The 23592-nt window shown below is 44.2% G+C and overlaps 1 protein-coding gene across 2 annotated transcripts in view; it reads right to left on the reverse strand.

Moving 5' to 3' along the window:
- The window catches only part of TUBGCP2 (tubulin gamma complex component 2), a 58704-nt gene that overhangs the window by 9853 nt on the left and 25259 nt on the right, over positions 1 to 23592 (reverse strand). For both annotated transcript variants that reach the window (XM_078772480.1, XM_068105837.2), the window contains 6 exons: positions 19947 to 20127; positions 19100 to 19280; positions 18136 to 18308; positions 9592 to 9720; positions 9376 to 9496; positions 8617 to 8760 (listed from right to left, as the gene is read on the reverse strand). In XM_078772480.1, coding sequence (XP_078628606.1) covers positions 8617 to 8760; positions 9376 to 9496; positions 9592 to 9720; positions 18136 to 18308; positions 19100 to 19280; positions 19947 to 20127 — 929 coding nt within the window. The remainder of the gene's footprint in view (positions 1 to 8616; positions 8761 to 9375; positions 9497 to 9591; positions 9721 to 18135; positions 18309 to 19099; positions 19281 to 19946; positions 20128 to 23592) is intronic.

The following is a 23592-nucleotide window of genomic DNA, read 5'->3' on the forward strand; positions in this document are numbered from 1 at the left end:
CCACCATTCGAACAATCCTTCACTGCAATCTTCTATCAAGTGTTCTCTAGCAGCCACAGTGCCATGGGCCTTAAACTTCCTAATAACATTGCGTACGGTGGATACAGGAACATCACAGTCTCTGGAGATGGACTTGTAGCCTTGAGATTGTCCATGCTTGGCTACAATCTTGTGTCTGACCTCCTCAGACAATTCTCTGGTTTTCTTTCTTTTCTCCATGCTCATTGCGGTACACACAGTGATACAAAACAGCAGAATGACTCCTTTTCTCCATTCAAACTGGTTGAATGAGTGATTTTTATATTGTAGGCACCTGCAACTCACCACAAGTGAGTTAAATTCCAAAGTAAAGGAGAATCACCTGCTTGAAATCTAATTATTTCTAACAACTTCTAAAAGGTGCCAATAATATTTTGTCCAGCCCATTTTAGGATGTCTGTGTGGAATAAGTTAATATTTAGTGATTCTTTCCAGCTTTATTTTTGTTTTGTTCCACTGCAAACCAAAAAAATACATGTGTGGATACCAAAATATATTTTAATTTCAACAATTTTCTGGAAGAAATGTTGCATTATTTGAAAAACGTGTGAAGGTGCCAATATTTTTGCAACGACTGTATATCGCACCTGTGTTCAAAGGAAGCGGTTCAGTTTGGGATTTTTAATATGAAATAAGCAAAGCCTAGAAATGAACAAAACCTTTAGAACGTCGTACAATTACCCTTTAGAAACCCTTAGAATTACCCTGTAAAATGAACTTATAGAACCCATTAGAATTAACCTTTATAACCCATTAGAATCACCCATTAGAATCCTTTGGAGTTACCATTTGGAATTACCCTTTAAAACCCAATATAAATACCCTCTGGAACCCATTATAATTATCCTTTAGAACCCGCTGGAATTAACCTTTGGAATTAACTTTTCGAACCCATTAGAACCCTTCAGAATTAAACACTGTGTGTGAGAAAGGTTCTTCTTCTTCATTTTTTATGGACGGATGGAAAGGAGGACATTTTTGTACCATGTTTGACTCCACAACCTGGGGCCCCAGGGTGGGGTCAAAATGTCAAATACCAAAAAGGCAATTCTGGCAGGTCCGCAGGCAGGTAGGTGGTCTTTCTGTCTTAGCTCCCCCAGCTCTATCTGTGCTCTGTCCCCCTAATATTCCTACAGGTCGCACAAGATCTGCAAGCAACCCTCTTCTGGTGAAATTGCCAAAATCAAGACTCTCTGCTCATCTTCACTCTTTCATTCTTCTTTATAGTAAGGGAAACATATGAAAATCTGTTAACTAAATTGTTACCAAAAAATTTCTTCACCAATATGTTTGTAAAGGTGTGTAATAACATGTGTTAAAATGTTGAAGGTCAACTCACGTGGGAAACCCAGAAAAAAAGCTGTTGAATTCGGGTACCGAAAAATTATTTTCGACAATTTTTATTTTTTTTAATCGGCCCTTAAGTAACTTATGAGGGGTCAAATAAGGGTTTTTCATGATTCTGAGTTGATTGTTAACATTTATATTTCACCACAGACACTCCTTTGTGGAAAAATAATTTCTAAATATATCTCATTTTCTACTTTGCAGGACATGGAGTCTAGCAATATGGATGAAGACGTTACTCCACCTGTGCTCAATTGCTTCATCTGTGCACGCTCGGATACACCAGCTGAAAGGCTCATACAGGCAACTCCAAAGGGATACTCAACTTTATTGAAACAAGCAGAAACTGTCGAAAATGTTACTGTTGTGGAACGTATGAAGGAGGCTCAAAAGGAAGGAAAACTGAGGTACCACCAGAAGTGTAAAAATGATCTGTACAACAACTTTGTTGCAACCACCAAGACGTCAGCTCAAGCATCAAAGGCAGAGAAAGAGTCATCAAAGTTGAAGAGAAGATGCACTACTTGTGAGTTCAGTTCATCAACTGGCTGCAGTTCTAGAAGATCACAGTCAGTTGACCTCCTGTATAAGGATGTATGCATTCTTTGCAACCAACCAGCCCAGCTCTACAAAAATAATCCAGCACAAGCTAGAAAGAAATACAGAGTGCCAGATAATTTGACTGCAGATACACTGAAGGCAAGCTTGCTGAAGACAGCACGTAGTCGCGGGGATGACTGGGGCACTGAAGTCACTGGACGCCTGGAAGGGATCAACGACTTGGTAGCAGAAGAAACACTGTACCATTTGCGATGCAAACTCATGTTTGCGAGAGGTGACAGTTTGTCCAAGACTGATGAGGAAGGAAAAAGGAAGAGAGGACAGAGGAGTATTGATGAGGAGCGAGAGGCAGTTTTTATTGAATTCTGCGAATGGTTAGACTCAGAATTAGAGCATGGGGTAATGAACATGGACCAAGTCCATGAAAAGCTGCAGGAGTTTGATCAGTCACCAGAGAAGAGCCTTTCTTATTCAAAGCATTGGCTAAAGATAAAACTTCTAGAGAAATACGAAGACACCTTGTATTTCACAACACAGGAAAGAAGGGCAGATGTACTCTGTCTCAAAGATGGCACCGACAATATTCTGCGAGCGCATCATGCTAATCTTGACCATGGAGATGAGAAGACTCAGATCATAAAGACGGCACTCAAGTTCATATCCAATGATATTGCCTTGATTGATTTAGGTCCAAAGTCATACCCCACCACACACAGTATGACTGACATCGATAGTCAGCTGACACTTGTTCCTGCAAGCCTTCAGATGTTCTTGAGACCGATTGTCAAGACAGACGAAAGAGTTGCCGTTTGGGGGCAGAATTTTATTAAGGCCTGTCGACCTCGGTCTGGAGTATTGCCACACCAAATGGGGCTTGCCATACAACTTGATCATAGATTTGGGTCAAAATGGATGCTCAACAAGTTCCACCGGCTGGGATACACTGAGTCTTACACGGAGACACAAAACTACAAATACTGCTTCCTTAATAGTAGGAGTGGAGATGATGTTCCAGATACTTCTGGCACTCTTGACACCATTGTGGAGGAAACCGATGAACAGATCAATGATGAGGTTGCGGTTGATGCTGCGCTTGAGGATCAATCAGTGATGACAGCCAAAGTGCCAGCCAGTGAAAGTGAATTGTCAAGTAATGATCAGGTGGTCTTTATGGAGGTTGGGGAAACAAACAATGCAGTCACTCAGTTTGTTGGAGACAATATAGATTGAAACATTGTCTCTATTCACGGAAACACTCCCTTTCACTCAATGGGTTGGATCGAAGTCACCTCTCCAGCACCACCTTTGCCAGATCCACAGACTGTGCCAGATCACTGTGCCAGATCCACAGTGAAAGGGAGCAGCTTTCCCCCGGGTGAAGTTGAAGGCACTCGACAAAGCTAAGATCCTGAGAGGAACTGAAGTAAAGATTATTCCATTTACGAACAGGAAACAGATAGGAACGAACGCGATCATGTTTCTCCCCCTCGCTGAGCTTTCCTCCTCCCTGGCTCATGATCAGCCACTCCTCACTCCAGGTGACACACTCTGGGCAGCGGGGTGGGTGATCAAACCAGAGACTCTACCTCCAACAGAGGGTGCAGCTGCACAACATTCACTCCGTGCCTACCTGCAGACCCGGGACTGGATCCTTCTACAGAGCATGTCTCTGAACCCCAGTGACTATGGATGGACAATAGGTGTGCATGGGTATGAGCCAGTTCCAACACTGGACCCCACGGCTCCTGAGGAGCTATTGCAGTTCACGAGCTGTAATTGTCATGGAGATTGCAGCAACCGGCGATGCAGCTGCAAGAAGAATGGGGTCACGTGCATCTTGGCCTGTGGAGTCTGTAATGGCATTACATGCAGAAACTGCAGTCATGATGTTGAGTCTGAAGAAGACATAGACAATGACTGTTGAAACTTCTGACATTGTGAATGAGAAATAACTCTTGAGTATTATATATGTATGTGAAATAAAAGCTACTTTGTGTGTAAATGTAAAAGTGAAAATATAAATGTTAACAATCAACTCAGAATCATGAAAAACCCTTATTTGACCCCTCATAAGTTACTTAAGGGCCGATAAAAAAAAAAAGAATTCTCGAAAATAATTTTTCGGTACCCGAATTCAACAGCTTTTTTTCTGGGTTTCCCACGGGAGTTGAACTTCAACATTTTAACACACGTTATTACACACCTTTACAAACATATTGGTGAAGAAATTTTTTGGTAACAATTTAGTTTACAGATTTGTGAAATATCTCATAAAATGCCCTTACTATTACTCCCGCCTCTGGAACAAACTCCCTCACTCTCTTCAATCCAACTCCTCCCTCCAGATCTTTAAAACAGCTGTTCACCACCATCTTCCCCCATCCAAAACCTTGATCTTTTCTACCCCTGTTAATTCACCCCCAGATCCACTTTTTTTGAAACACCGACTTCTTTCCTGGAAGTTCTAGCAGAGTCCATGTGTTTTAAACCTCTCCCCCCCCACCGCCCCCCCCCCCACCTTCCCATGCCTCCTCCCCCCAAGCCCTCTCCCTCCCACAGATCTTCCGATGTCAGTTCTCTGCTGTTGTACTTGTGTGCTTCCCTCTCTCTCCCCATCCTGTCTCCCGCTCCCTTTATTGTATGTTTTGTGTGTCCGTTTTTTTTTTTGTGATTAATGTTAGCTCCTACACGAGCGTTGATCTTGTATACAAAAAAATAATAAAAATTAGGCGTATTTTAAAACATTTCTAATGAAACTTTGTATATGCATTCAACATGGGGTCTGCATGAAATATGTAACGATTTATTTGGATTTGATCCCTGGTTCATGCCGCAGGGGTGACAAGCTAGGCCCGGAATAAATCTTGTCTCTCTATGGTCTATACTGAACGCTCTTTCTGGCAACTATGTCCTTCTTCAGACGTGGTGACCAAAACTACACAATATTTCAAATGAGGACTCACTAAATTCCTATACAATGTCAACACTGTAACACTAAATTCCTATGTAGTGTCAAACTAACACTAAATTCCGATGCAGTGTCAACACGAACACTAAATTCCTATGCAGTGTCAAAACTAACACTAAATTCCTATGCAGTGTCAAAACGAACACTAAATTCCTATACAGTGTCAACACGAACACTAAATTCCTATGCAGTGTCAAAACTAACACTAAATTCCTATACAGTGTCAACACGAACACCAAATTCCTATGCAGTGTCAACACTAACACTAAATTCCTATACAGTGTCAACACGAACACTCAATTCCTATGCAGTGTCAACACGAACACTCAATTCCTATACAGTGTCAACACGAACACTCAATTCCTATGCAGTGTCAACACGAACACTCAATTCCTATGCAGTGTCAAAACGAACACTAAATTCCTATACAGTGTCAACACGAACACCAAATTCCTATGCAGTGTCAACACTAACACTAAATTCCTATACAGTGTCAACACGAACACTCAATTCCTATGCAGTGTCAACACGAACACTCAATTCCTATGCAGTGTCAACACTAACACTAAATTCCTATACAGTGTCAACACGAACACTCAATTCCTATGCAGTGTCAACACGAACACTCAATTCCTATGCAGTGTCAAAACGAACACTAAATTCCTATACAGTGTCAACACGAACACCAAATTCCTATGCAGTGTCAACACTAACACTAAATTCCTATACAGTGTCAACACGAACACTCAATTCCTATGCAGTGTCAACACGAACACTACATTCCTATGCAGTGTCAAAACGAACACTAAATTCCTATACAGTGTCAACACGAACACTAAATTCCTATGCAGTGTCCCCCATCCAAAACCTTTTTTTTTTTCTTTCTTTTTTTATATACTGAATCGAGGCTCGTGAAAGAGCTAACATTTATTTCACAAACAAATCAACCAGACAAACAAAATATATAAAAAGAGGGAGCGGAAGACAAGATGGGGAGAGAAGGGGAAGCACACAAACACAACATTTGAGAGCAGGGAGATGTGTGGGAGGGAGAGGGCTTGGGGTGAGGAGGCGCGGGAAGGGGGGGGGGGGGGTGGGAGAAGTATAAAACACAAGGACACCAAAAACTTCCAGGACAGAAGTTGGTATTTCAAAAAAGTGGATTTGGGGTGAAATTAGCGGGGGTAGAAAAGATCAAGGTTTTGGATGGGGGAAGATAAGAGATGGTGGTGAACAGCTGTTTTAAAGACCTGGAGGGTGGAGTGGGATTGAAGAGAGTGAGGGAGTTTGTTCCATAGGCGGGAGAAAAGAGGAATGGAGTGAAGGTGAGCAGAGAGTCTTGATTTTGGCAGTTTAACCATAAGAAGGTTGCAGGCAGATCTTGTGCGACCTGTAGGAATATTTGGGGGACAGAGCCCAGAGAGAGCTGGGGGGGCAAGGCCAGAGAGGAGTCGGTAGAAGACGGAAAGACCACCAACCTGCCTGCGGTGAGTGAGTGAAAGGCCCTTGGAGTTAGCTTCATCGCAGGAGATTCCAATGATTCTGAACGCTTTGGTTTCAACAGCGTGAAGACGAGCTAGGTGTGAGGCAGGAGCACCAGCCCAGAGGGGAGAGCAGTATTCCATAGAGCTGCGGATGAAAGCCTTCTAAGTGGTGAGGCGCTCAGGTGTACCAAGGAAGGACTTCGCACGACGTAGGATGCCCAGTCGGCGACTGGCTTTGGAGGCCAGATTTGAAATGTGGGTTTCCCAGGAAAGATCATGGCAGATAGTGAGACCCAAAAGCTTGAGTGACAGAACTTCTTGGAGAGGATTATTCAGAAAGTGGATGGGAGGGTTGTGCAGTCGGTCTTTTCGGAGAGACATCGTAAGAGTGTGAGATTTGTCAGGATTGAAAGACATGTTCCACTTGTTTGCCCAGTCTGTGATTTTGTCCAGGTCTGCAGAGAGTGAGGAGGCTGCAGACTGCCGATCTGAGGGATGAGGGATGAGGAATGGAGCGACAGAGAGTAGTCATCAGCAAAGAGATAGAGAGGATTTTCAAGAGAGTCAGAGAGATCATTGATGAAGACCAGAAAAAGCACAGGGCCCAGAACACTGCCTTGGGGAACTCCAGCCTGAACAGGAAGAGGAGATGAGAGAAACACATTCAGGGCCACACGTTTACTACGACGAGAGAGGAAGTCCGCCAGCCATGCGTGGAGATTTCCATGGATACCAAAGGAGGAGAGTTTGGTGAGCAGAGCGGGGTGCCAGACCGTATCGAAGGCACGTGATATGTCAAGGGAGACAGCTCTAATTTCCTGTTTGGCATTGAGCACCTCCATCCATTGTTGAGAAAGCAGAAGCAGCATGTCCAGAGTAGAGTGACCAGGTCTGAAACCAAATTGATGATCAGAGATCAAGCCATTGGAGAAGAGGAAAGATTTCATATCTGAAGCAATGATGGATTCCATGACTTTGCTGATAATTGGGAGAAGGCCGATTGGTCTGTAGTTGCTAGGATCTGTTTTTGCACCTTTTTTGTGCAAAGCGGTGATGTTGGCTGATTTCCAAGCAGATGGCAGATGACCTTGAGCAAAAGAGAGGGTGAAGAGAACAGAGAGAGGGAGTGAAAGAGCGGAAGAACAGGCTTTTAGGACCCATGGGCTGATGCCGTCAGGTCCAGTTGCAAAATCAGAGTCGAGGGTTGACAAACTTTTCCACCTTGTCAGGAGGAAAGGACACAGAGTCCAGGAGCAGCTGGGTACGACTGGGTACAGTGGGTACAGAGAGGGATGGGTTTGGGACACAAGATTTAGAGGCAAACACAGAGTTGAGGCATTCAGCTTTTTCACGTGCGGAATCAGCCGTGTAGCCGTTTGAGGTGAGGGAGGGGATGGAGGGGGAACAAACACCAGAAACAGATTTGACCAGACACCACCAGGATTTGGAAGAGGGAGACAGATAAGAGAGTTCGGTCTTGAGAACGGAGAGATATTGTTTCCTGGCTCTGCTGAGGGTGGACACACATTTGTTTCGTGCTTTGTGAAAGGAAATGAGATTTCCTTCCATTGGATTTGCTTTCCAGGAGACGAAAGCAATCATTATCCATTTAGCATTATCCTTTCTTTCCCCCATTATCCCTCCCCAAGCCCACCACTTCCCAAATTTCTCGTCTTTCCTTCCTGAGAGTTTGCTTCTATATCCATAGTGTCTACCCCATGCATCTTCCCTACATCCACATCCCTTATTTGTTAAAGTCACCCTTTATTTTGGACTTCAACCCCACTGTTTGCACGTTTCCTCCATATCTCCATTGTTCTTTTTATTCTGTTACAGCCTGACCAATTCAATGTTCAAGCTCCTCCACATGCCTCGACTTTGTATACAAAATTAACAAAACCAAAATACTAACTCTTTTAATTTTTAATTTGCCCCCCCACCCTGTAAATAAATCGAAGCCCCTCTGAGCTTTACCTACCTATAACTACCTGGAATTATGCTGTCTGCTTACCCCATCCATGACACCCACCCAAGGACCAAAACAAAATCCCAAATTGTAAGCTTCCATAAGACAATTAACAGCTCAATAAAATGCTCACAAACATCAGTAGCCAATAGTGCGCAGAAAAGGAAGGAACCCGACATCTATTTTTAAAAGTTCTACAACGATTGTAAAAAAAGAAAAGAAAAAAAAAGAAAAGCAAATTGTGCTCACACCTGCATACAGTTGGTGAACATGACACAGACCGACATGAGCTTGGAGAAGATCTTGAGGAGTTCTGGGTTGGTAAGCATGCAGTCCTTCAAACAAATGTCAAGAAAGTTTGTGTGGCAGAAAAGCACGTCATCAATATTGGACACCTGTGAGAGGCACGCAACATAATAACTAGGTATTGGAGGTATGGTAACCAGGTATACAACAGGACTTGTCCATTGAAGCGACATGACCATACAGATTATCAACTTTTGAACATATTATGCACCACCATGACCTTTGACACGATTTGGACTGTGATTTATAAGCTTTTATCATTGTGGTTCTGTTGCAAGAAATTGATGTGGAATTGCAGCAAGGTGAGGAACGATCAATTGAGAATGACGAGGCACAGGCCCAGTTCTGCACGATTTAACACGTTGCCGTACACACAGCATCATGGCGTAACCTTCAGCTTGACATTTAGTTTTGTCTTTTCATATTACCGACACCACCTGGTAATGTTTTCACCCCTGTTTGTCTGTCTGTCTTTGAGCATGATATCTCAAAAAGGTTTGGACGGATCCCGCCGAAATTTGGTGGACATGTCCGGTGTGTGACGAGTACAAATCGATTCGATTTTGGTTCAGGTCTGGATGTAGAACCGGCCTATCAGTGGGATACCAAATGTAAACTGTTCAGCCTGGCGGAAGTATGCTCTTTACCAGGTGCCGTTCTAGTTACACCGAGTTATAAGCGAGTGCAAAAGACACGAAGTGTACCGTCTTCAAGTTGTTCTCGAAGAGGTGCCAGTTTGGCTCGATGACCTCGCACATCATATAATATTGGATGTTCTGCATGAAATTCAGCATGCGTTGACGCAGGGCAAAGGCCACCCTAATCCTGCACCATCACAAAAGTAAATACCTGTTCAGGTACCACAGCAACTCAACAGTCGTTTTGCAAATGCAGTGTGCACGCAGCCTGCGACATCATACCACTTGCTGGAATTCATAAAGTCCACCTTGATGGCCTTGTTGATGAGCCACAAGTTGCAGAGTTGCCGCTCCACATACTTGCAGTAAAAAAGGTGTCGAAAGATAATCTGGTAGCGTGTCAGAGATTTTCTGAGCACATAAAATAATAAGTCATCACTAATGTCAGCACAGCATTGCACTTTTAAATATAACGAGATAACATTAAATTGTGCTGACTGTAAAGAAGCTTCCACATATAATACTGACAATATAATTGGACAGCACAACTGGTAGCTGACTTCCATAAGATACGAATCATTATTTTGAGCATCTGTCACTTTATCAGCCATCTGACCCTTCCCAGCTAATCCCAGAGGCACACGTTATTTGAGGCAACCCTTCCTGGTTGAAATCCTAAAAATGGACGATTACGGCACACCTCGACTCTTTTCTCCCGTTTGTGGAACCACTGTCCCGAGGCTGTTGAATGTCACTTCACTGCAAGGCTTCAAGTAGGTGATGCAATACCGCCAATGTCAACCGCATCCCCACCCGCAACCTTTTTGACCCACATTAACCTTACCGAAGCTAAGGTAACCCTCTTAATTGCAGGTAAATGCGTTTCCTACCATCCTATTTTCCTGTGTTCATTCCCTTGATCATTGTGTCGAATTGTGGCATCACTGACCCATTGTCAGTTTATAGTCCAGCCACTTTAGCCTATATATGGTGAAAACCAGGAAATAATCAGCATAAAGCTGAAATTTTCAAGATAGCCTCAGTTTTTACCTCCATCACCAAGGTGGATGGAGGTTATCTCTTCACCCCTGTCTGTCTGTCTGTGAACAAGATGTCTCAAAAAGTTGTGGACGGATTCGGAGGAAAATTGGCGGAGAGGTAGCGTATGTGACAAGGAAGAATTCATTCTTCGTATGTGACAAGGAAGAATAATTTAAATACGATCTTCGTATCAGATCGTATGTGACAAGGAAGAATAAGGTGAAGATTCGAATCCGGATCAGATAATTTTTAAGCGATTCTTCATCCGAGTGATAGGGCTAAAACCGATACATAGCACGATATCTCAAAAGGTTATGGACCGATTTGGACGAAACTTGGTGGACCGGTTGGGTGTGTGACAATAACTAATCGATTCGATTTTCGTGAAGATCCTGTTGTGTTTTTTTTGTTTGTTTGTTTTGTTTGTGTATACAAGATCGAGGCTCGTGTAAGAGATAACATTTATGACAAAACAACAGACACATAAGACGAAATAAAGGGAGCGGGAAACAAGACGGGGAGCGAGGGGGGACGCACACAAGTACAACATTTGAGAGCAGGGATATCGGGAGATCTGTAGGAGGGAGAGGGCTTGGGGGAGGAGGTGTGGGAAGGAGTGTGGGGCATATGAGGGCTAAAAAACACATGGACACAGCTAGGACTTCCAGGAAAGAAGTCGGTATTTCAGAAAAGTGGATCTGGGGTGAATTAACGGGGGTAGAAAAGATCAAGGTTTTGGATGGGGGAAGATAAGAGATGGTGGTGGCCGATCGCAGCATTCATTAGGGTCAGGGTTTCTGTTCTAACATCTGCAAGGTTCTAGTCATACATCACTTGAGGTTGGAGAGTCACCTGTTGAATGCTGTACGATTTGAGATGGTGGTGAACAGCTGTTTTAGAGACTTGGAGGGAAGAGTGGGATTGAAGAGAGCGAGGGAGTTTGTTCCAGAGGTGGGAGAAAAGAGGAATGAAAGAATGAAGGTGAGCAGAGAGTCTTGATTTTGACAGTTAAACCAGAAGAGGGTTGCTGTATATGCAATCAACATATACATCTTGTGCAACCTGTAGGAGTATTTGGGGGACAGAGCCCAGACAGGGATGGGGGGGGGGGGGGGGAGTGCTAGGCCAGAGAGGAGTCGGTAGAAGACAGAAAGACCACCAACCTGCGGTGAGTGAGTGAAAGGCCCTCGGAGTTAGCTTCATCGCGGGAGATTCCAATGATTCTGAAAGCTTTGGTTTCAACAGCATGAAGCCAAGCTAGGTGTGAGGCAGGGGCACCAGCCCAGAGGGGAGAGCAGTATTCCATTGAGCTGCAGATGAAAACCTTTTTTGTGGTGAGGAGCTCAGGTGTGCCAAGGAAGGACTTCGCACGATGGAGGATGCCCAGTCGGTGACTGGCATTGGAGGCCAGCTTGGAAATGTGGTTTTCCCAAGAAAGATCATGGCAGATAGTGAGACCCAAAAGCTTGAGTGACAGAACTTCTTGGAGAGGATTGTTGAGAAAGTAGATGGGAGGATTGTCCAGACGGTCTTTTCGGAGATACATAGTAAGAGTGTGGGATTTGTCAGGATTGAAAGACATGTTCCACTTGTTTGACCAGTCTGATTTTGTCCAGGTCTGCAGAGAGTGAGGAGGCTGCAGACTGCCGATCTGAGGGATGAGGTATGGAGAGGCAGAGAGTAGAGTCATCAGCAAAGAGATAGAGAGGATTTTCCAAAAAGTCGGAGAGATAATTGATGAAGACCAGAAAAAGCACAGGGCCCAGAACACTGCCTTGGGGAACTCCAGCCTGAACAGGAGGGGAGATGAGAGAAATCCATTCAGGGCCACAAGTTGACTACGACCAGAGAGGACGTCCACAAGCCATACATGGAGATTTCCATGGATACCATAGGAGGATAGTTTGGTGAGCAGAGCAGGATGCCAGACCGTGTCGAAGGCACATGATATGTCAAGGGACAACAACAACACACAACAACATGCATTTTAAAGGCCATTTTCCCTGCTAGAGTGGGGGTTAGCCAAAGTGAGACAAATGTCAAGGGAGACAGCTCTAATTTCCTGTTTGACATTGAGGACCTCCATCCATTGTTGAGACAGCAGAAGCAGCATGTCCAGAGTAGAGTGGCCTGGTCTGAATCCAAATTGATGATCAGTGATCAAGCCATTGGAGAAGAGGAAGGATTTGATATCTGAAGCAATGATGGATTGCATGACTTTGCTGATAATTGGGAGAAGGCTGATTGGTCTGTAGTTGCAAGGATCTGTTTTTGCACCTTTTTTGTGTAAAGCGGTAATGTTGGCTGATTTCCAAGCTGATGGCAGATGACCTTGAGCAAAAGAGAGGGTGAAGAGAACAGAGAGAGGGTGTGAAAGAGCGGCAGAGCAGGATTTTGCCGTCTGGTCCAGTTGCAGAATCAGAGTCGAGGATTGACAAACTTCTCCACCTTGTCAGGAGAGAAGGACACAGAGTCCAGGAGCAGCTGGGTACAATTGGGTACAGTAGGTACAGAGAGAGACGGGTTTGGGACACAAGATTTTGAGGCAAATTCTGAATATGGATTCGGATAAAAAAATTATTTAATATCTTAAGACTTAAGTGATTCGTCACCATTGAGAGATCTGGCGAAAAATGATATGTTGGCGAGTCACCTGTCCCAAGGGGCGTAAAGCCTGCCCCACGGGGTAGTTATATTTTAAAAAGTTGTGGACGAGTTACGACTAAACTTGGGGGACGAGTTGGTTATGTGACAAAAACAAGCAGATTCGATTTTGGTTCATGTCCGAATCCAGAACCGGCCTATCAGTGGGATACAAACTACAAACTATAAACTGTTCAGCCTGGCGGAGGGAGGTATGCTCTCTTCCGAGTGCTGTTCTCATTAATGGTTTATCACATATCAAAAGTCCCCAAGTGTCTGGTGTGGGATTCATGATGAAAGCATCTCGTTGCCTAGCAACCATTCCAGGGACCATGCAATGTCTATTTGAAGACTTGAGTGAGTTCTGTGGCTACTATAAAACTTCATTTCATCACTAATATATCAATCTGATGTGGTATAAACATACCGTGGGACCCCGCTATTCGCAAGGAATACGTTCCTGGAAAACTCCACGAATTACGAAACCACGAATAGCGGGGCATTGTTTCAATTGAAAAAGGGGGGAGAGGTTCCCGAGTCGTGAAAATCCACGAATAGAGAGGACCAAACCGTGAATGGCAAGGCAAAATCTGCGAATGGTGACGCAAATCCAGAGTATGTCGACGGTAATCCGCGATGGTCGATAAAAGTCCCGGAAATGGTGAGACAAAACCCACGAATGTCGGCGATAATCCCGGAAATGGCGAGGCACATCCCACAAATGTCGGCGATAATCCCGGAAATGGCGAGGCAATTCCCGCGAATGTCTAAGAAAATCCATGAATACATGCCATGCCAGTTTCATTGGGGAAAAGGGAGACAGCTAATTACACGAATAGATACTGTGGAGCGTTTTCATTCTGTACAGTAACTCACGGGGATGAGGTGTTATGCAGCTGGTGGAACATCTCGCCAAGCCCGCTTATAATGCAGCTAAAATTTGTGGCTACGGAAGCCATGAAAACGCAAAGCACACAGCAGTGAATGTAGAAGCAGATCATGCTCGCGGCTCGTAGACGATGTTTTTTTTGCGCCCCCGAAATACTGCGAATTCGTGGAACACAGCCGCAAATATGAAAAAAAACCAAAAAAAAAAACCACGATTTCACGGAACACAGCCGCAAATATAAAGAAAAAAAACGTGAATACACGGGACACTTTTCCGCAAATAGAGAAACAGGTCGCATTTTATCAACCGCGAATATGGGGAACCCGTGCATAGCGGAACCACGAATAGCGGGGTCCGACTGTATTTGTATCATTAGAAAGACAATATATTGTTATGTTTGTGAGGGGGTAGGCAAAGAAATACCTCAGGGCCAGGTATTATTGTATCGGGTAGTGTGCTCCGAATGTCATGGCGAAGAAGAAGAACCCCCATGTACCTAAGTCGGGATCCGTGAGACTGGATGTCGCATAAGAGTGTATCTTTGTCCCCATGACGAGGGGTGGGGCTATGTTAATTAGGTAGGGTTAAGGGTAATTAATCCCCTGTATGTAAATTGCCTCTGTGACCTTTTCCTTTGTTCCTTATGACACTGCACCACACACACACACACACTACCCGCCAAGCAATCGGCGCGCAATTATAACACTAAATAAAACAACGGGAACAAAGACATTGAACACTACCAAGACATTGAACCAAGACATTGAAGTATCTGAACAACCCCTCTCGGAGTCATCATCCTCAGCACCGAGATCCTCAGCCTGTCGTGAGTTAATGCATGCCAAACCCATACAGTGGCTGCACATCACAGAGCATGACGTCTCTGCTCGTCTGCACCCACACTGACTCAAACACCCTACTTTGCATTTACAGCTAATGAGTTTCATAAGTTTTTCAGGTACAGCTGGAAGATCAGTAGGCACAGGGCCAATGCGCTGTTGAGCAGTTGCCATCCCCACTCTCGGAGGAAGATCATTTCTTAGTCATTGTTGCACCTGCAAATATTTTCGGAATGAATGCTGTCGAGCAGCTGCACTTGTGGGTGGAAGAGTAGCAAGGTGAAATATAGCACTCACTGGCTTACTGGACAACTGCTCTCCCCTCGAGGCTGGTGATCCTGCCTCACACCTAGCTTGGCTTCAGCTGCAAAAACGAAGGCTTATAAAATCATTGGTATCTCCCGCGATGAAGTTGCTTCTGATGGCCTTTCACTCTCTCCCAGCTCTGTCTGTCTCCCAGCTCTGTCTGATGGCCTCCCAGCTCTGTCTGTGCTCTGTCCCCCAAATATTCCTGCAGGACGCACAAGGTCTGCCAGCAACCATCTTCTGGTAAAACTGCCAAAATCAAGACTCTCTCCTCACCTTCACACTATCATTCCTCTTCTTTTTTTTCCCCGCCTCTGGAACAAACTCCCACACTCTTTTAAATTCCACTCCTCCCTCCAAGTCTTCAAAACAGCTGTTCACCACCATCTCTTATCTTCCCCCATCCAAAACCTTGATATTTTCTACCCGCGTTCATCCTCCCCAAATCCACCTCTTTCAAATTCCGTTTTCTTTCCTGAAAGTCCCTGTAGTGTCCATCTTGTTTATCCCGTACACCCCACCCCACACCCTCTCCCTTCCACAGATCTCCTGATGTTCCTGTTCTCTATTGTTGTTGTACTTCCCTCTCTCTCTCCCCCTCTCGTCTCCCACTCCCTTTATTATATGTTTTATGTGTTGGCTCTTATACGAGCCTCGACTTAGTATGCATAAAAGGTTATGTTGTATCGTATCTATATTCATCTGATGTACCGAACTTTGCTCCCCCATAAAACGCTAGGAAATCTGGATTATTGGTTGCTCGGCAGAGAGATGCTATGTGTTCATATATGTAGTAATATATATATAGTAATATATATATAGTAATATATATATGTAGTAATATATATATGTAGTAATGTATATATGTAGTAATGTATATATGTAGTAATATATATATATGTAGTAATATATATATATATGTAGTAATATATATATATATGTAGTAATATATATATATATGTAGTAATATATATATATATATATATATATATATATATATATATATATATATATACAGTGAAACCTTGACTTACGAGTTTAATTCGTTCTGTGACCGAGCTCGTAACTCAATTTGCTCGTTTCTGAAATTAAATTTCCCCATTAAAATGCATTGAAATGCTATTAATCCGTTCCAGCCCGCCAAAAACCACACCAATTTTTTTTTAAATATACAGTATATATAAAAATATCTCGCGCTTTATATTTCACCTGTATGCAGCATACAAGTTGGCAGGATGGCCTGGACTGGAGGTATGCACACTTGACTCTAAACTGTCCAGCCTGGGTTTGAATCCCGACCCAGCTATAACCTGTCATGGGTGAATCACAGGCAGGGTGATTCATCAATGTGTGTACCGCTAAACTGGGCGCCCCGTTTGCGTCCCATTAGTTGTTGGATGTTAAGGATCTCACCGTGTTTTCCACAAAGAGAAGGCGAGCTATCGCCGGCACTCTGAACAAGTTGTGGCCTGGCATGCTCTTCTCCTCTGCCGTTATATACGTCCTCCTCGGCATCTTTTTCCAGAAGAGCCCTGTCTCGTCACAGTTGAAGATTTGCTGGGGGATGTATCGTTCGGCTTCTATCAGTTCGGCAAAAGTTATAATAAAATCTTCAGCTGCCTTCACATCCGAGCTTGCTGCCTCACCATGCCTGACGACGGAGTGAATGCCGGTCCTCTTCTTAAAATTATCAAACCATCCCCGACTGGCTTTGAATGACTTCCGATGCCTTGTCCGTTGATGTTCCCGCCGCCTGCTGCACCAAATCCCCGTAAATGTCTCGGGCCTTCTCACACATGATGCTCTCGGTCACGGTATCTCCTGCGAGCTGCTTCTCCGTCAACCACACAAACAACAACTTCTCCATCTCTTCATGGATAGAGGTCCGGAGCTTTGAAATAATCGTAACGCCCTTGGCTGGCGTTATAGCCTTTATCGACTCCTTCTGCTTCAAAATCGTACATATCGTAGAAGTACTACGATCGTACTGCCTCGCCAAGTCGACAACACGCACACCTCACTCATGTTTTTCGACGATTGCGTGTTTTATATCCAAGCACATCATCCTCTTCTTCTTCTCAGTACTGCCCTTGGCACTCAATTTCTTAGGACCCATGGTTAAAACTAAGAAATTTTCCAAAATAACCAAAATGCGAAAACAAAGCAGCAGCGATATACGGCAGAGATGCTTGCACGGCAAGATAACCACGTGACCTGAACCCACCTGGTGGCGGGTGGCGTAAGCTCCAAAATAACCAAAATGCGAAAACAAAGCAGCAGCGATATACGGCAGAGATGCTTGCACGGCAAGATAACCACGTGACCGGAACCCACCTGTTGGCGGGTGGCGTAAGCTCCAAAATAACTAAAATGCGAAAACAAAGCAGCAGCGATATACGGCAGAGATGCTTGCACGGCAAGATAACCACGTGACCGGAACCCACCTGGTGGCGGGTGGCGTAAGCTCCAAAATAACCAAAATGCGAAAACAAAGCAGCAGCGATATACGGCAGAGATGCTTGCACGGCAAGATAACCACGTGACCGGAACCCACTTGGTGGCGGGTGGCGTAAGCTCGTAACTCAGATCTCGGCTCGCATCTCAAAGCAATAAACCGCCCGAGCGACGGCTCGTATCTCGGAAAACTCGTAAGCTGGTGCACTCGTAAGTCAAGGTTTCACTGTATATATATATATATATATATATATATATATATATATATATATATATATATATATATATATATATATATATTAATTTATTTAGTTATTGTCTTTCTGATGATACAAATATGCTTTTACTATGTCAGATTGACATATTAGTGATGAAATTAAATTTTGTAGTAGTCGTAAAACTCACTCGGTCTTCAAAAAGACATTGCTTGGTCCCAGGAATTGTTGCTAGGCAACGAAGTGCTTTAACCATGAAGCCCATACCGGACATTTGGGGACTTCTGATGTGATAAACGATTAAAAGAATGAGGCTATCCTGAAAATTCCAGCTTTATACCAATTATTTCTGGGATTAAAACTATTTTTCCTGGCCTATTGGTTCCTTTTCCTCCTTTGTCACCACGAGTGTCAAACTTGTATAACAAAAAAATAGCACCTGCTTATGATGAGAGACAATGGCCAGGTGACGGTGTAGTCAAATGAAAAGGCCTCGATGCCACTGAGCATAAAGTCTGTTGGATCAGTAGCAGCCAGCGACTTTTCCTGCTGAGTCTCGATCGCCAAAACTCGCAGCAGCTGAGTAATCAGGTCATGTGGCATCAGTTCGATCTGGAAGCAACCCCATTTGGATACACGTGATCATTTGTTGCAGAAGCTGTCGTCACAATCGCAACAGGCAAATTACAGCAGAGCATTGTGCCTAAAGCCAAATCACTTGCTGTAGAAGTGGATATAAACCACCTTTAGAGGCCATTTTTCCCCGCAAGCGGGGGTTGGCCTTTTTCGGGAACCGAGGTTGTTGTTGTTTTTTGGTCCCCTTTTTGAAGCAATGTTTTATGGCCGGATGCCCTTCCTGACGCCAACCCTTTTTGTCGCCTTTAACGACAAACAGGGAATTACCAGTGAACTGGTACTCAATTTGCCGACCTCGGAAGGATGACAGGCTGAGTCAACCCCCCTGGCGTTAATTCAGCGATCGACCGGGATTCGAACCCAGGATCCTAGGATCCTAAGCCGGCACCCTAGCCACTAGCCCAAGAAGTGGATGTTGGGTGTTAAAGATCGCGCAGTGTCCTTCACAAAGAGTAGGTGAGCTATCGCCAGCACCCTGTACAAATTCCTAATTTCTGTCCGATAGAGCACTGCATCAGCAGAACAGCAACGCCCTTAGCCAATGATGCTTCTTGCAGCCATGTGCTGCATACGAAAGAATAATAAGAGGAATCCCACCTTTGATTTTGGAGAACATATTTATAACGTTACTGGATGAATGGAAGGCAGAATGACGTCTGACATAAAATTCGCGTAGCCATAGTTCTGGGTTTGCGAACGAATATAACAAATGTAAGCCATCAACATTTGTCAAAGAGAACATTTTATAGCCATGCCCTGGGCTGCACCTTAAGATCATCTTTGTAGGGGTCGGTATTTGCCGTGCTCATGCGTAACGCGAGCTCAAGCAGAGCCTCCAAGCGCAATGGCAGGATGTCTGTCACACATTGCTTTAACTCCTCCTCTGCCAGCTCCATGAAGTTCACAAAGAAGTCTCCAGTTGCCAGCAGAAAGTACTGCTTGATGCACCTTAACCACAGAGAGGAGGGAGAGAAAATTTCACCAGCATGGTTTGAACTACAATGTTCAAAATGGCTTTTCACCACGGCTTTTCTGCATGCGAGTTCAAAAGCTTTACTCCTGGAAGAGATTATGAGTGAAAAACACGACTCGTATTCCAATGGAATCAAGAAAACTCATTCACTGTAAGAAGAGAAAAATACATTTCCGAATATCCAACCATTCACATTCCAACTCTGATGGTTTGCCCAAACGCAGGTTCAGTAGTAGTTGGGGCAGGATTTTTTAATTTGGATGTGGTACCGACGATAGCTCGTTTATCCTTCGCCAGAGGATCTTTAATGTCCGGCTAATGCCGGCAGACGGAAACGCCCAGTTTAATGTGCATCCAAAGGGCAGGCAGCACACACAACGATGAATCACCCTCCCTGTGAAAGTCCAGGATTCCAGTTTATAGCCGGGTTTGGATTGAAACTCAGTCTAGGCCATCCTGTCAGCCATACTGACTTGAGAGTGAAATGCCCCATTTTATGCCATAACTCTCATTTTGTTTTGGTCCACATTTTAATATCTCTGGATAAGACCTTCCTCAGCCCAATTGGAACTCTCAAAAGCACAACCTGTCATTCCAGGCTCAATACCTCAAATGATTTGCACTCTGGTGGGATGACTCACCGAAGCCTTGTGAGGAGCTCCTTCTCCTCCAGCATGAACGTGAGCAACACATGACTGGCGTAGCTGTAAGCTGCTTCAATCTGCTCAACGTAAGCTCGCTCCTTGAGAGTGTACACCACCTCGCTCGCCGCCGGAAATGACACATCTTGGCCACACTCTTGGACCACATTCAGGTACTTCCCTATAACACATACAGCGCCCGGCAATACATTTGTAAACGTAAGTCTTCTTTGAGTATTGTTGTTTAACATTCTTTACTTCGTAAAAGTTAATTTAATAGCAAGAAAGGTGGAAATATTTTATGTTATTTAACTACTATTAACACTACATTTGCTTCTTCTTCTTCTTCTTATTTAACGGCCTCAATTTTTTTTCCAAACTTCTTGTGGGGTTGGGGCTGGGGAAAGTCTTTCACAAATCAGCTAGCCAGGTCTGAAGGAGGCAGGTATATCTAATTTGTTCATGGTGCTAGCTAGCAATAACCTACTCTGCACAAAAGACACAATGGGATTTTAAAAGTTCACCACCTGATACTAGCAGATGGGACACACAGCTTAACGTCCATCCGAGGATCGGCACACTTCGACGCAATATCTAGTGTGTGAAGCACCAATTGTACAGTTTCTAGTTGGCCCAGAAAGCAAATGCAGACTACACGGTTCAAAGGTAACACCAATAGCGACCTCTGCACCATCTTGTCAAATAGAGCTATAATATAACTGAATGTTAAATATTCATTACCATTAGTTGAAATATGGCAAAATGTTCCACCAGGAATGACCCAATATCAAAGTTTGGGTAAAATTTTTGTTTCTGTTTTACCCCTGCAACTCCAAGTCCCCATCCACAGGGAATGAACGAGGAGTCAAATCTAAATAAAGTGTTACATATTTAATGCGCCCCCCAATGTTGATTGCTCATATAAAGTTTCATTATACGCCTTTATATATGTGCCCGATAATAAGAAATATAATAAGAAAATATGGATAATAAGAAATTTCAATAGCATGTACAATTTATTTATTTATTTATTTATTTTTTGTTTTTTTTGTTTTTTGTATACTGAATCGAGGCTCGTGAAAGAGCTAACATTTATTTCACAAACAAATCAACCAGACAAACAAAATATACAAAAAGAGGGAGCGGAAGACAAGATGGGGAGAGAAGGGGAAGCACACAACCACAACATTTGAGAGCAGGGAGAAGTGTGGGAGGGAGAGGGCTTGGGGGCAGGAGGCGGTGGGAAGGGGGGGGGGGGGGGGTGGGAGAAGTATAAAACACAAGGGGACCGAAATTAGCAGGGGTAGAAAAGATCAAGGTTTTGGATGGGGGAGGATAAGAGATGGTGGTGAACAGCTGTTTTAAAGACCTGGAGGGTGGAGTGGGATTGAAGAGAGTGAGGGAGTTTGTTCCAGAGGCGGGAGAAAAGAGGAATGAAGGAGTGAAGGTGAGCAGAAAGTCTTGATTTTGGCAGTTTAACCATAAGAGGGTTGCAGGCAGATCTTGTGCGACCTGTAGGAATATTTGGGGGACAGAGCCCAGAGAGGGCTGGGGGGGCAAGGCCAGAGAGGAGTCGGTAGAAGACGGAAAGACCACCAACCTGCCTGCGGTGAGTGAGTGAAAGGCCCTTGGAGTTAGCTTCATCGCGGGAGATTCCAATGATTCTGAACGCTTTGGTTTCAACAGCGTGAAGACGGGCTAGGTGTGAGGCAGGAGCACCAGACCAGAGGGGAGAGCAGTATTCCATAGAGCTGCGGATGAAAGCCGTGTATGTGTTGAGGAGCTCAGGTGTGCCAAGGAAGGATTTCGCACGACGGAGGATGCCCAGTCGGCGACTGGCTTTGGAGGCCAGATTTGAAATGTGGTTTTCCCAGGAAAGATCATGGCAAATAGTGAGACCCAAAAGCTTGAGTGACAGAACTTCTTGGAGAGGATTATTCAGAAAGTGGATGGGAGGGTTTTCCAGTCGGTCTTTTCGGAGAGACATCGTAAGAGTGTGAGATTTATCAGGATTGAAAGACATGTTCCATTTGTTTGCCCAGTCTGTGATTTTGTCCAGGTCTGCAGAGAGTGAGGAGGCTGCACACTGCCGATCTGAGGGATGAGGAATGGAGCGACAGAGAGTAGAGTCGTCAGCAAAGAGATAGAGAGGATTTTCAAGAGAGTCAGAGAGATCATTGATGAAGACCAGAAAAAGCACAGGGCCCAGAACACTAAAATGGGGAACTCCAGCCTGAACAGGAAGAGGAGATGAGAGAAACCCATTCAGGGCCACACATTGACTACGACCAGAGAGGAAGTCCGCCAGCCATGCGTGGAGATTTCCATGGATACCAAAGGAGGAGAGTTTGGTGAGCAGAGCAGGGTGCCAGGCCGTATCGAAGGCACGTGAAATGTCAAGGGAGACGGCTCTAATTTCCTGTTTGGCGTTGAGGACCTCCATCCATTGTTGAGAAAGCAGAAGCAGCATGTCCAGAGTAGAGTGACCAGGTCTGAAACCAAATTGATGATCAGAGATCAAGCCATTGGAGAAGAGGAAAGATTTCATATCTGAAGCAATGATGGATTCCATGACTTTGCTGATAATTGGGAGAAGGCTGATTGGTCTGTAGTTGCTGGGATCTGTTTTTGCACCTTTTTTGTGCAAAGCGGTGATGTTGGCTGATTTCCAAGCAGATGGCAGATGACCTTGAGCAAAAGAGAGGGTGAAGAGAACAGAAAGAGGGAGTGAAAGAGCGGAAGCACATGATTTTAGGACCCGTGGGCTGATGCCGTCAGGACCAGTTGCAGAATCAGAGTCGAGGGTTGACAGAAACTTTTCCACCTTGTCAGGAGGAAAGGACACAGAGTCCAGGAGCAGCTGGGTACGACTGGGTACGGTGGGTACAGAGAGGGATGGGTTTGGGACACAAGACAATGAATAAATCGTTTGTATTTATCGGTTTAGGTACAAGGTTCGGACCTGATGTTTCGCCCCCATTGTTATCTCATTTGCTACTAATATATTTAGATTTTCAGCTCACGGATTTTGGCAGGAAACACATGACTCTCGATATTGTAAAATAAAATGCATCAAAATTATTTATTTACATCCGGTATCTGCTTTTCATAAACAAAAGTCCAGGTCAAATCTAAACCAATGTCAGACAAGTGTACAAATAGGTGCAAGAAAGAGATCAAAAATATTCAGAGGGATTAAATTTAATGTACATCGGTCAATTATATTAGTTCCGCACCTAAGGTGGATGGAGGTTACGTCTTCATCCCTGTTCGTTTGTCTGCGAGCAGGATATCGCAAAAAATTATGGATGGATTCGGATGAAACTTGGTGGACAGGTTGGGTGTGTGACAAGGACGAATTGACTAGATTTTGGTGAAGATCTGAATATGGATTCGGATATAAGAATTATTTAATTTTTAGTGATTCTTCACCATTGAGAGATAGGACCAAAACGATGTAAAGTAGTGTATAACATGATATTTCAAAAAGTTGTGGATGGATTCTGACAAAACTTTGTGGATGAGTTGGATAGATGACAAGAACAAGCCGATTCGATTTTAGTTCAAGTCCGGATGCAGATCTGGCCTATCATTGGGATAAAACACGTAAACTGTTTAGCCTGGCAGAGGTATGTGCCCTACCGAG

This window comes from Myxine glutinosa, chromosome 2 (genome assembly GCF_964187855.1).
Source record: "Myxine glutinosa chromosome 2, kmMyxGlut1.1, whole genome shotgun sequence".
Classification (NCBI taxonomy): domain Eukaryota; kingdom Metazoa; phylum Chordata; class Myxini; order Myxiniformes; family Myxinidae; genus Myxine; species Myxine glutinosa.